At 38.7% G+C, this 14,797-nt stretch overlaps 1 protein-coding gene across 1 annotated transcript; it reads left to right on the top strand.

The window, feature by feature from the left end:
* Nucleotides 1-13,789, top strand: LOC309594074 (claudin-19-like; the record flags this gene model as incomplete). Its single annotated transcript, XM_082319350.1, has 5 exons — nucleotides 1-220; nucleotides 9,048-9,212; nucleotides 9,360-9,441; nucleotides 12,219-12,329; nucleotides 13,690-13,789. 5 exons carry the CDS (start codon nucleotides 1-3, stop codon nucleotides 13,787-13,789), a joined length of 678 nt encoding a protein of 225 aa, XP_082175476.1.
* Between the last annotated feature and the right edge of the window lie 1,008 nt (nucleotides 13,790-14,797).

Genomic DNA, 14,797 nt, shown 5'->3' with positions numbered 1-14,797 from the left:
ATGGCATCGTCTTCTCTACAAATTTGTGCGTTGCTGCTGGCTTTAGCAGGATTCACCATTTTACTTGTTACTACCATGTCTAACAGGTGGAAAATTTCGGACAGTGCAACAGTGCTAGTTACTGCAGACTGGATTTCTGAAGGTCTTTGGATGGACTGTGCAGTGACTGCTTTTGGATCAGTACAGTGCAAGAAATTTCTCTACATGTTGAGTTCAGAAAGTAAGTGCATATGGCATATGTATATAAAATCCAGGGATGTACTTTTATTCCTTCTTTCTGGACAGCATGTTAGCACGGTTGGACAGCATACACTGTGGTTGTCACAGAAGGTCTATTATGGACAGGATTTGTTCTGTAGTACTTGCAGACAGGTTAAGGGACACCAGTGAAACCCATATGACTCACCTTGCAATTCAGCTCAGTAACTGCTGTGGCTTTACTGTCATCTCTGTTGTGTTGGCATAGAGGTATGGGTGATATACAATGACTCTAAGATGTGTTTTGTTTTGGAAGAATAGTAGCCTTTTACTTGGCCTAATTCTTAACTACAAGCAGATCATAGGTCAATGACTGCTGGTGCTTGTTTGTGCTTTGGTGTGAGACAGGGTTTCATAGATATTCCAGAACTCATTTGATACTTTGTGCTAAATCTGTATATTTGTTCTGAAATGTCTCAGAGGTGACCAGCTTAAAATATGTCTGTGCGACTGATGCTTTTGTATTTTCTGAGGTAGACCGTGGTAGCAGGGTAGTTTATCGGCAAATAGAAAGAGAAGAATTGTCTTTGTAGGGACTGAAAATTATTTGTTTGGATTATTCTGAATTTTTAAAATATCTTTCTGTAAATACCTTTTTTATGGTAAAGGACTAGGAAGGACCAACATTTAAGTTCTTTCCTCAGAAAAATGCGTGTAAGAAACTCCAACAGTATAGCTTTTGAAAACTGGCATTTCGTTAAGCTTTCTGTCTTAAACAGAACTTTGTATTTATTCTTTTACAACTTTCAGTATTATGCAGTCACTTTATGAGTTATATCATGGAATCATTTCTTCAAGCCTTCCCTGCTTTATAGATCCCTGATTACTGTCATTGCTATTTGTCTGGACTCCTTCCAGCTGATTTATTCCAGATGCACAGTGCTCAAACTTACAAATACCACGTCTCACAGACTATGAACGCTTGCTTTTTTTGACACAGACATGGACTCCACTGAAATCAGAGCTGCCTAACTGTAAGGCAGATCTCTAAAATGTGAGAGTTTAACTCTCAAGAGTTAACTCTCAAGATTAGCATATTTGTGGTTCTTCCTTAGGGCCCTGACTTTGGTGGCCTCATCTACTTTCATACAGATGGTGCCAGTTTAAGAATAAGTATCAGCATCTTGTAATGAGGCCAGAAGTTGTAGCCTCAAAAGGAGGCTAATCATATCCTTCCAAGGATTTTAAACACTCTGCTCATTACGTCAGAGACAATGTCAGCTTTTCATACCGTTCTGGTACACAGTATCAGAATGCTTCTCCCCAAGACTTCCTCTAAGTAGATGCCAGGATGCCTAAGTTTCATCTAGAAACTTAGATACAATTTCTGGAAATTAGAGTGATGAGACGGGGCCAACAATCCTTCTGTTCTTGTACATGGTAGCAAGATGGCACGGATGCCTACAATGGTGTGGCAGCTCTGCCTTGCCTCGTGTAACAGGGAGAAACAGATGTTTCAGGCCTGTTATGGAGACAAGAAAAGTCAATGTGGGACAGCATCCTTTTTTTTAAATGCAGTTTCATTACACCCAACATGGAAAGAAAATATTCCCCAGGAACAGAAGAGTTCCTGGTGAACTGAAGCAGTCGCCTCCCCGAGGCTTCTCTTCCCTCCCTTCCCATGGCCCCCATAACTGAAAGGAAGGACTGCTGGTTGGCAGGGCTCGGTGGATCATCTTCAGCTGTTCAAAGTGTCCTCTAAAATCAGCGCGGGGTTCCTCATACCAACTGATGAGCATGTCATGTGGCTGCCTGGAGAGTAATTGCTGTCTGTCATGAGGCTGTTTCTCTTTCTACAGTGCTCAGTCAGCATTCCTGGGTCTTGAAACAAATCTGCAGAAGTGGCCAGAAAGGTACAGCTCATGTTGATCAAACATTTAGGGGGTTATTATTTTCAGTATTTTTTTTCCCAAGTGTATTGGCTGATCTGATCTTAAAAAATACTGTTTCTGCCTGTAAACCCTCTCTCAACCATATTACATGCTCTGTTCTCTCAACCATAATTATGCTCTGTTCTGAGCATATCAAAGGGGTTAGGACCAATTTCTCCCTATGGTCATATATTGCTATGGTCATATACAGTCACATCTTGGCATGTCAATGTTAGCATTTAACTTACATCAAGAGTACACTTTTGTAGTGAATTTTCCAGTTATTCCCATTTACTGCACTTGGTTTGTGTTGCGGAGTGGTTTTGCAGTGGCCAAACTGGTTTCCTCGTGGATGAAGCAAAGCAGGGAAATGTGCTCCGGGAACACACCTCCTGACTTCCAGCCGTTGGTGGGTGTTCAGTTCGCCTGACCGAGTTAGAGCAAGTCTGAAGGAAAACTCCCATGTCGTGGATGGTGTTAATGTGAAGCTATATCAACACCAACTCTTTTACTCTGCGAAAAGAGCCTCCTGCAGAGCAGCATTTGCTATTATGTCATGTCCATCACCATAAACCATAGTTTACTAAATTTAGTGAAGAATAAATTTAGTGAAGAATAAATTTACTAAATTTAGTGAAGAATAACCCTAGGTTCTTCAACACCATTGAAGAGTGATTTCCTTAAGAGAATTATTAAAATGCCTGGTGCCATATAGGAAAAACTCATGCATTCCAGGTCTGCGGTTTAATCTTTTCTGTTTATATGTGTGCTTTATGACTGCCTGTTGAAATAGCTTTCTTAATTAGGAAGAGGTATTTTTTTAAAAATGAAATCCTTAAATTTTTTTTTATCCTTGGCAGCAGTATAAAATCTGAGGACACTTGGTTCAAGATGCCAACTAAACTCAACTTTTAAAGTGCTGTCAGCAGAAGTAATCGCTGAGGACACCAGGGTGGCACCTGTGTATGGATAATTAATTTGAAACTCTTTGAAGGGTTTTTAATGGGATGCAGATACTCTAGTACCTGGTACAGTGTGTTCATTTTACTATGCCATTGTTTTTCAAATTGCAGTGACTTAGCAAAAGGAGGGAATTCTGTAAAAGTCACCCAAGAAGATCAATTCTTACCCACACCATCTAGTTTCTTTAAAAGGTTGCAAGTACAGAGCTGCACAGAATCACACTGGCTGTGCTGCCAAATCTGTTCTTATTTAAACCAAAGGCAATGACCCTCTTGGCTGCCAAGGGAGCAAAAATGTTGCAGTGGCACTGTAGTATCCTTTTGCAGCTGAGCCTACCAACCTACAGCATCAGTTCAAAGTGACCAGTGAATTTGGAAAAAAAAAAGCAAAACAGGTATCTGTTATGGGCAAGTTGTGACCCTCTCAATGGCTAGTCCTTCTGGTAGTCTTTATGCAAATGCAGTGAATCTGTTACGATGTTGCATCATAGCAGGATTATTTTATGAAGAAACTCTGACTCCATTTCCTGGAGATAAGAGCAGGTTATCACTGCAAGGGACGGTTAACTCCATTTGGATACACAAGCAGTTTAAGGTATTAACATTAGTGGGTGATGTGAATTGAGTCTATGATTTTGTCTAGTCAAGAGCAGAAGCAAGTAAACCAAGTTTGACATACCTCTACTTTGCCTAGAATAGATTTTTTTTTAATACTAAGATATTCTGACAAACATGCAATCAGCTGATATGTATTATTTTTCATATAGCTGTTTTCCTTCATCATTTTATTCCTTTTGAGATAGGTCTGTCACACTGGCTCATTCATTCCCTTATATTTCATGTCTGTGAAACATACATTATTACAATTGTATTCCAGTGTAAGTGGGACTATTTTTAAGACTGATTGTGTTTAACTACAGATCAATAGACTGTAAAATATTAATGGAAACCACTCATCCACAGACTTAACCTTCCTGAAAGAAGCTGGCAGTACAGTTGCTATGGATTACTTATGACCATAACTCCAAAAAAATGTGCTAAATTTTTTAGCAACAGAATAAAGTTCCTGTTCTCAACCTTTTTTATGCTTGAGTCATCAAGAAAATAACACAGTAAAGCTTTTTGATTTGAGATCAGTAATAAAATTACAAACAATTTTAATCTTGTATAAACCCTAGTTGACTTCAGAGGAGAGACAGAAGTAAAATATTTGCCAATATTATCACTCTTACAAAATATTTTGTAGGAATGCTGACTGGACTTTCTAGGCTGAGACTAAAAACAAGCTCATGTTGTCACTTCTCATTAGAAAAAGAATTAATATTGTAATTTTTTTTAAATGTTAATATCTTTATCATGAACTGCTCCCACTTCTTATTGTCATGCATGTAAGCCTTATCTCTGGGGTTGAGCAAAGAGCAAAGGTAGCCTCATTTTGGAGTGAAACCCAGAGATAAAACAGCAAGGAGGCTTCTGAAAGGCTTCACTTGATTGTAATCTAATTATAGGGATATTTAACTGTTACTTCTCACAAGCATGACTGCTGCGTTGGAAATTGTTGGTTTTCTTCTGTGCTTGAGTGGGTGGGCAATTATTGGAGCTACTTTGCCGAATAATTACTGGAAAGTCTCCACTATACATGGTAGTGTGATCACAACGTCCACGTTGTTTGAAAACCTGTGGAAGAGCTGTGCAGAAGACAGCACTGGAGTATACAACTGCAGAGAATTTGACTCTATGCTTGCACTGCCTGGTATGTGACTTTGCGCAATCTTGTTTATATTGCTTAAAAATTTGTTGGAAACAAGTAGTAAAGCTTTTGTTTTGGTAATCTGGTATTACTGGAAAATAACTGGCCAAGAAGGACTTTGTGGGTTGAAGTAATAAAAATCTCTTAAGCAGCAGAATGTGTCAAGCACGTTAGGAAAGGCTATAAAATAAGGCAAATTAAGTCACTTGATCAAGCATTTATTTTAATAGGCATTTTAAATATGGTGTAATCTCTTTTCTAGCATCTTGTGGGAGAAGTCATTTTTTTAACACATCTTATGACAGTTCCATATTTATTTTGAATTATTGTATAGGCCTTCTTTTGCAGTACTTGATAGCCAATGTACTGTAGCTGGATTTTTTTCATATAACAGATAAGAAATACTATTTGTAGCTAGGAAGTGGTAGCGATTTTTGCATGTTGAGACTGAAAATTATAGACAATGCAAGAAGTACAATGACTATATGTTATACATATTGTAACATATTATAATATAAGTTATACAGTGAGTATATGTTATAAATTAGTATACTTGTCAGGACTTGTTAACTAATGTCTTGTTGGATGTCATTCTAAATATTGGGAAATTGAGATCTGCTGGCTCCTGTACTCTGTATCAGTCTTCAGCAGAATTGTGGATTGTCCTCAAATGCTCAACTAAGGCAATATTCTGTGGATAGTAAGCATGTTTATAGACAGTAAAGCTAGTTTTTATTAATCTTGAATAATTCAGTATGTAGATACTGATCCCAGAATAAAAATGCCTTCCTACTTAGTTGAATCTACACTGGGAGGTGGCTAAACTAAATAGATAGGAGGATACTCCTAATCTGAAGAATGTGTAAGATAGTGGGAATGAAGTATTAAATTAACTTTCTTTCCCAAGTCTGAAATAAGCTGATGTTGTTGACCAGCTCTGTCACAAGCATAGCAATTCTCTGAAACTGTCTGTGTTCAGTATTTAGGGAATAATCTGTTCTTTTAATCTGTGTTATCTAACAATTGTTTTTAAAATGCATGTGTGTATTAAGAGGAACATCACCCCATTTAAACGTCTTAGACTCAGCAATAGCAGGATCATGTCCATTGGACATTATCCTCTGCAAAGTGCTTATGTGAGTGTGCGTTTGGTTCATGTATAAACCACTTCAAGGGTTGGTTCATAACTCACTGCCACTGACTCTAGGCAGCATCTTGTCATTAGTGTATTTACATGTGGTGTTGCCTCTGAGAGTGTCATAGAGCTCCCATGTGTGAAGATGTGGGCAATGGGGCTGCATCAGGTCAGCATCTTGGAGCTGCTGGGACAAAAGTGGGTTTTAAAGAAATTAGGGGGGGAGGGCAGGAAAGAGCATCATGAGTGGATGTCATAAAGTGAAAGAGAAAGGGAGGCAAGCAACAGCAAGGCTCCTGGAGAACTGCAGATAACAACATGGAGTCAGCAGGAAGGAAAAAAATGTGGCCAGACACAAAGTAAATGAATAGGTCAGGCTCTGAAAGTGAATTTGTGAAGATTAAATTTGATCTGTTGAAGAGGACATCAATTATGCTGTTGAGAAGATGGCAGTATATTTGAGGGGTATAGGCAGGGGGAAGGGGAAGGGAAAATCAGCTTGCAGATTTGTAGAGAAAAAACGGTTTTAGAAAGGAGAACTGAAAAAGAAACAAGAAGTTCTTTCTACAATTCAGTTCTAACATGTTTCCTTTTCAGTTCTCCTTTCTAAAACACTGAAGACACTGTGAAGACACTGAATTGTAGAAAAAATTAGGAGGACAGTTGGGCAAACCAGGAAAGAGGAAGACAGTGGGGTTGGTAGCAATGAGGGCTGAGCAAAGAGTGGGACCTCCAAGAAATGTTTGTAGCACTTGCAGATAGGAGCCAAGGAAGAGTAAAAATTATCATGGTCAGTTTAGGTGTGTTTCAAATTGCTGTTTAGAAACTTAGTTGAAACTGCTGCAGCCGAAGATGCCAGGGATTGGGGGAAGGGGAAAAAAAAAGAAAAATCAAAAGTGTCTTTGTTACTTCTCATCAGAAGGACCATAAAGATTTTCTGTGAAGGTTTCCTTATTGGCAGCTGAGCTATGTGGTAATACCTCTGGTCTTTGTTTTGTGCATGGGAAATATCAGACTTGGTTCTTTTCAACAGATTTAAAGCTTTTGAATTCAGCAAGCCATTAGCCTGAATCACAAATGTTTGAAGTGAGGACCTTTTTAAAAGCAATGTTGCATAAGATTGAAACCATGACTGGCTACTGTGTATAGCTAGCACTGTCTCTCTAGTCACAACTAGAGCAAACATTTGATATAAAGCAATTAGTTAGCTGCCAAATGCTTTTTAAACTCTTTTTTTTTTTTTTTTTCTTCTTTTTAAGGTTCCATAGATGTTTCTTCCAATGACAGGATTTTGGGATAATTTCTTGCAGTTAGTATTGTTTGATAAAATGAACTGACTTTGTATCTTGTTCAATAAGCTAATTTTTAAGATAAAGACAACAAAAAATTGAGCTTTCTGGACTGTGAAGTAAGCTCGTCAGTCAAGGCTGTTGAGGATACCATATTGTGGTACAAAGAGGGTATGGTATGAAATCTCTTCTGTTAAAATAATACAGCCATTGGCTTGCAAGCAGTTAGCCTGAGGGTATGCTTGTGTGTCCTGGAAAGATATAGGGAGTCCCATCTAATACTTCAGGAGTCCCAAAGACCTGAAATACAAGTTGTTGGATCCCCCCTATGGATAATTCTTGCTGGCATGGTGTAAAATCCTGAACTAGAAAGCAGCGTCAAAGTTGAGTGCTTGTCCTAACTGTATCTTCTGTAGGCAAAAACCTTGAACTGTTAATGGTACTTTGAGGAGTCTTTTCACTTTTACTACTGTCTGTATTTTTTCCCCCAAAATTTTAAAATTAGTGCTTAACAAAACACTAATTCCTCCAACAATGTTATCCTTTAATTCTGTGTATTTATCTCATGATGGCTTATTACTGTCTTTGATAACTTTCAAGCTTGCAGGACCAATACTCTTAAGCCACATAAAGCTATACAGCCCACTGAATCTGAGTGTGAATCTATCAATCACTTCACCTCCTGTTTCTGTGCCTGATTTTTGTTGTCTGGAGAGTTATGGGCTCACTCCACTACAAAGCTAGAGAGCAGGTTACGATGGAGGACATGGAGGTGATCATGTCATCAGCAATGACACTGTCCAGATGCAGTCCAATTCAGACCCTTTTGATGCATGGTTAGAATCACAGAATCATTTAGGTTGGAAAAGACCTTTAAGATCATCGAGTCCAACAAAGTTAGCAGCCAAGACCTGCCAGATTGGTGACATTTGGCATGTTTATCTCATAACAAAGGTGTGAAAGTGCCATTTGACCTGGAACTTGCCAAATCCAGGGTGCCATTTTAAAGGAGCCCAAAGTCCCTGTCTGACCTTCCTTCTTAGGCTGGTTAATAATCTGGTCCTGGTTTTTGTGCAATCGATACCTAAATGTGAAGACTGGGAGCTTATGTGATGTGATGCAGAATCGTCAGCACACCAAATTCCCTAACGTGCCCACACCAGCTGTAACCTCTCTGCAGGAGTACGTCTTAGGGAGGAGAGGAGTACTGCAGCTCTGGGATCTGCTAATTTCCGGCTAAGTGCACTGCTAACTTGAGCACTTTCTTTCCCATCTCTCACTGGAAGTAGCAAAGCCAGGACATTTTTCCGATTCCTCTGTAGTGCCAGAGCCCCTCACACCTTGGCTAGGACCTGGAGTTCAGAGGTGTCCTCTGTGCTCAGCTGTACAGGTGTAAGGAAGTCACCAGGACTTGTGGGTAGGAGACTTATTTCTGTTCCTGCGAATGACCTTATATACCGCTACGTGTTTTCACAGGGCTTAAAGATGTAAGCTATGAAGGGCTTGCTATAATTTTTCAGGGTTTACTAAAGCCCAAGAGGATTTACTGAGCTTATAAAGTGTAAGTGTATTTCAACTCTGAAATCTGATTGACTTCAAGGCTAAACACTCTAGGGTTTTGATGCTTCTCTGAACCAAATAACAAAGTTGGACAGGATTCACTCCTTACTGCTCCTGTTAATTTTGTCAGTCCCTCGAATAACTTTTATTTTTTTCAGCACAGGATTCATTTAATTTCTGTATAGATCTTGATTTGTTTTTTTCTTTTTCTGTCTTACTCAGCTCATATTCAGGCATGCCGTGCGTTGATGATTGCTTCCATCCTTTTGGGATTCATAGCTACAGTACTTTCACTGCTTGGTTTGAAGTGCACAAGCATTGGGTTGAGCGATGAAGATGCAAAAATGAAGTTTGCTGTCACGGGAGGATTTCTCTTTATTTTAGGAGGTAATATTGAGGCTGAAATGAGAATGCTATCAATACTTTGTATTGCTTTCACAGCTAGACTAAATGAAAAGAACACTTGTTCTTGGTTTAAAGTTGTTAACGGCCATTTATCATTCACCTGTGTGCTTTTTGAACTTTTTCTGGTAGGTCTCTGCTCCATGGTGGCTGTTTCTTGGTATGCTGCGATGGTTACTGCTCAATTTTTTGACCCATTGTATGCTGGAACCAAGTAAGTATATAGATCTGTCACACCAAACTCCATCATGTGTTACAGACAGCTGCACTAACCTCAGCTGCTCCAGAGTTTCAGAACCTGGATGGATCCTGTTATCCAGTCCTACAGGAGGAAAAATTTGTCTTCAGGGAATCTTTTCACCTCAGAGATGTTGGTGGGGAGGGAGGAGAGTTCTTTTCTGGAAGGTTTAGTGAATGTGTGGGGAATATCAGCCCCACATCTGAGGGATTCCTGTACTGTGTTTACATTTTCTTGTGAGACTCAGTTAAGTGCACATCTCAATGCTATGAAGAAGAAAAGGTAAAAGTCTTAAATTTCTTTGGCATTCAGACCAAAAGAGGTACAAAATTCTAGCTATGGCTAGAATACAGTGCCTCAGACATACAAGCAAATGAAAAAACGTACAGAAACCAGATTGAACTGCGTACTAGTGACCTGCAGATAGCTGAGAAATGTCATTGAAGCATGCTGCTTGTCTTAAAGAAGTAAAAAAAAAAAAAAAAAAAAATCACTGTATATTAACAGCTCAACATTTGTTTGCCTTATGAATTAAAATGAGGCAAAGTTTGTGGGACTATAGGCTTATACAGTTGCGCACAAACAAGTTTCGAGGTATGAAAGCCCTTATACTTTTCTGGTATAAAAGCAACAGTCTTCAAACCCAAATGCCCACTTAATGGCACCTTATCTAGGTCAATAGATTTAGCAATGAGGAACAAGGGTGGAGGTGACCAGGCCTCTCCTTCAGAGGGGGAAAAAGGGAGAGGGAAACATAATATATTGTCGGTGGAACATGAGAGAACTGGTTTGGGGAAAAGGGAACATTTATAATTTGCCAGTACCTCTACCAAGTATATAGTTTGTAGATCAGTAAACTATAAATCTTTATTGCTAGGATCATATTTGAAGTGTTTTGTAAGTTTCTTTCTGAGAATGAGTTCAGGGAAGTCAGAGGTGAAGTGCTTTGTTACGAATCAAAGTACTTTAAGCAATTGCTTTGGATGTTCGTCAGTTTTCCTTGTGTTTTCAAACAAGCACTTACAAAGACATGGTGCTTGTGAATACTGTTTGTTGTTTTATATCCCCTTGAGAGAATTATATGAAGGGTAATAAATACGTTAGAGGACCAAAACAACTGTTGATAAGGAATTTCAGTTAGTGGGATAGTTGGCGAATTTTATAGTTACCTGGTACAGCTTTGGAGCTTCAACATCAATGCATGTTAATCAGTTACCAGATTGTTTGCATTCAGTAGCTGAAGAAATCTTTTTTTTAATATCTAAACTTCATGTTTAAGACTAACGATTCACTAAGCAGTTCTTAGTGAATCAACTTTGATCATTGCTAAAGCCAGACATGCTCTTGAGGAAGTTTGTGCTCCTTGGACTCTATGAGACAGGTTTAAATTCAATTGCAGGCCAGTATTGATCTTCACTCTTAAGAGACTGGCAAATCTGTTTTTTTAGATTGCATTTTTTTGGCCTGACTTCAGCAAATTAGTAAAGTTAACCTCTACTAATTCTTAGAGGAATTTCTTATACAGCTGTGAAGGCAACATAAGTTCTCCTGCAGATCCCTCCTATATACTTTCCTTTGGTATGACATGTGCAGCATTCCTGTCTATAGGTGACTAGTGAGCAGAGACAATTGCATGCACTGGGCAACCCTCTCTTCCTTAGTATTCCTCCAGCAACTTGCACTCCTGTTTTTTTGACGTAATGATTGTCTCCTTGTTCCGTGTTTGGAGAGCACCTAAAGCAGTGGAGAGCTTGTGGCTCCAATGTGCAATGAGAACATGGAGAGCAGTGAACCTGTGTAAACCTTCCTATTAGCAATTAATTCTGGAGTCAGAAACTTTGACACTTTTAAATAATGATTTTATGTTTACAAGTGGAAAGAAAACACACATATCTGGTTTCAGTATACCTTCTGCACAGTCCATGACACTTATTTTGCTCTTACGTTAGTTATCTCAGACCACAGAGGTACAGCCGTATTGTGGATATAGTCTTTGTCCGAATATAAAAACTTGTTTGCCTTTCTTTTGCGAAACTCCTGCCAGACTTTCCCAGGCTCAATTGTGTCTAGCCTTTGGGTCAAATTCATTATCAGTGAATTTCTTGGACTGGACTAGGAGGTTTCCTGAAGGGTGTAGTTTTGTACAGTAAAATGGGAAACTATTCTTTTTCAACCTAGGACTATTCAAAAATGTATCATCTCAGCCATATAACCACAGAGTGTTGAATGTTCTTTAGGATACATGAGTGAGTTAGAAAACTAGCCCTACACAAATAGCTCCTTGTAGGTGATTTAGCGTCATGTCCATAAAAAGCTCATTTCTATGGTTAGCCTTTTCTCGTGACACAGACAGTAAGGTCCGAATTATTCAGTTTCACAAAATTACTTCAGTGGCACAGTCAATACAAAGGCAAAATAAGTGTTGTGGACTGCACAGAAGCTATATTATTATCTTTTATTATCAACAATTTATTAAATATATGCAAGTATTTATTGCTACTTATCTTTATGTTGCTTAGTACTTTCTGTGCTGTCACTAAAAGTTGACAGAGCGCTTGAATATACTTGTAAGAGTCTTGCTGAACAGACACAAAGCCAGATCTGTTGTTCTCTGTTATCTGTTGAAGTACCTTTCAGTTAACTGGTTTCTACACAGACTAGAATTTGTTTGTTTGCATGATTTGTGCTCAGTCTAAAATAATAGCTTTGTGATCCTGTTATATGCCGCTTCCATAAAATCTTTCATGTTTCAGATATGAACTAGGAGATGCTCTGTACTTAGGCTGGGCTGGATCTGTTCTTTATGCGCTTGGTGGGATCTTACTGACCTGTTCATGCAAAGGAAAGAAAAAACAGGATTACAGGTAATCTTGGATTTGTCAGTTGAAATAGTGGCTGTCAATTATATACCATTTTCTATCTGTATGCTGTTCTCTCTCCCTCACCCGCAGTATACATCTGTAGCCATATAAAGTGCAAACAGGAAATTGTGCCATTAATTCAGTGCTATGGCGTGTCACAGACTTGTGATGGCGGGGGATGCTGTACCAAATACTTGTACCTCCCAGATGGTGTACTTGCTGGTACTTTGCTATCAGCGGTCACCTGTAACTGGTATTTGGTGATTCTGGGTACTGCTGATGGTTCTAAGATCTACATGATGAAAAAGTGCAGTGAAAGAGTGAAGTATCTATTGCCAAAAGAAAAGTATATAAAGGAATATAGTGTATTATAATCAAGTTTTTCTGCAATACTCAATGCTATTAAAATACTCAAACACCATTTAATTTGCAGAGAGTGTAATGGCATTTCCCTCCCAAAGCATATCCAATTGATCATTAGATGCATATGATTTTTTACTTGTTCCTTACGGAAACGTCTTGTGCATCAAATCAGAAAAGTTGAGATTTCTGGCCTCAATATTTAACCTTGCCTGGATTTTTTTTTCAATCTTAAATTATTCACACATACATAAGGTCCCTTTCTGAAGGAGAGTGATGAAATTGTCAGAAGTAGCAGAGGTCCATGTCTACCCAGAAGAACCCAAATGGCTTGGAGGCTGTACTGGCTAAGCTTGAGAGGATGATAACATGGAAGGAAGAAGCATGCTCACTGCTGCTGTAGTTAATCTTAGAAAAGTTATGTCAAAACACCTAATAAGTGAGAGTGTTCCTCTGATACTCCATTGCCTAATCTGAAGCCATTTAACTTTTATGGTAATATTTCATCAGCCACATTGGATTTTAGATCTCACTCACCATACTTTCATACAAAGTCCCAAATATCCTGAAATGTCTTGAAAATCAGGTAAAACTGATGTGTGAAATAATAGAAGTTCAACATGACGAATGACAGCTGAAGGGGCTGGCTGAAGATACTTCTGTTTTCCTTTCTCATCACCTTGATTCCTGTATTAAAAACTGCAGCTTGCACAAAGGCATTAAGGTCCAGGTTCTCTTCTGCATTAGGGACTGACTAAAATGCCTCGAGGAAAAGCACATGTGAGTTAGGAATCCAGAGTGTGTTTCTGGTCAAGAGCGATGGCTGTGCTGCCTGTCAAAGAGCCCATCTCTTTCCCCTTTACTACAAGGCTGATGAGAACAATAGGCCTCTCATTTCTGCACCTTTGTGAAATATGTGCTATCAGAGGGTTGGATACAGACCTAAATGAGTAACTAGTGTGTAATAACTATTATTTTGTATCTTTCTTTTCTTAATTTGCAGTTGCAACAAATATGCATATTCAGCAGGCCAGGCAGCTCATCAGCAGCGCATTTACACCAAAGACACTGAGACAGTCATAAGCAACAAGGAGTATGTCTAAACTTATCGATTACATCACTTGTAACGTTAGTAGGTTATGAACTCAAATAAAGAAGTGAACTACTTCCAGGGTTCTGGTTCCAAGTTGCAATCTTTCATCTTAATTTGGAGCCGTACAAGGAGGAGGTATGGTTTTCAATGTAAATAGGAATGGTTTTCTGGGAATGGTTTTCAAATGTAAATAGGTTTCTACAGAAAATGCTGTGATGTGAAATCTTGCGGCATGAAGGTTTTCTGCGTGCTGAGAAGCCTGGTAAAGTTTAACCACAGAGTGCCCTGTATCCTGACAATCAAGAGCAACTGTTTCTATTTCAGCTGACTCAAAAATGCGGAACTGATATGCTGTAGCTGACTGCAAGTTAATACGCCTCACAGTTAGTTAGGAATGTATTGTGTTTTCATAATGTTTAGCTTCCTACTTTTGTTTAGCAGCTTTAGCTTTTGACAAGAAATAAACTTTATTCCACAGACTAACTGAAACAGATTTTTTGATGAGTGGTATCCTGGCCATTAATAAGGGTATAGTCTATATACTGTGGGCTTGAAGTCTCATGTTATACTGAAATTCATATTAAGTATGATAGTCCAGTTTTATAAAAGCTACACAAATTCCCTAACAATGACTCACCTCCAAATCTACAGATGTGCAACAAATTTCATGTTGGTTGTAATGCAGATACCAAAGATAAACAATACAGAATGAACCAAACACAGCTGGGAGTAGAGAAAGTGTCTGGTGTGAAAATGCCCAAGTAGATGATAGCCCCATTTTTTTTTTATTTTTATTTCTATGTTTTCAGCTTTTAAAATAATCCTATTTTAACTTTGAGCAATCTTTAACTTTGGGAACTTCTACTGCATGTGAATTGTCTAATTCTTGTAATTCCCCAGTGACTTTATTCTCCGTCATTGTTCCACCACTAGAATTTCTGCCTTAAACTACTCCACTGCTGGGAGCATATGTTTGCCTTGTGTAAGCACTTAGACAGATGACGAGGAGCTAACATTA

Source organism: Platalea leucorodia, assembly GCF_965183815.1.
Source record: "Platalea leucorodia genome assembly, chromosome: 8".
Classification (NCBI taxonomy): domain Eukaryota; kingdom Metazoa; phylum Chordata; class Aves; order Pelecaniformes; family Threskiornithidae; genus Platalea; species Platalea leucorodia.
Note: the sequence above shows the minus strand (reverse complement) of the source record. Positions and strands in the feature narration are given on the sequence as shown.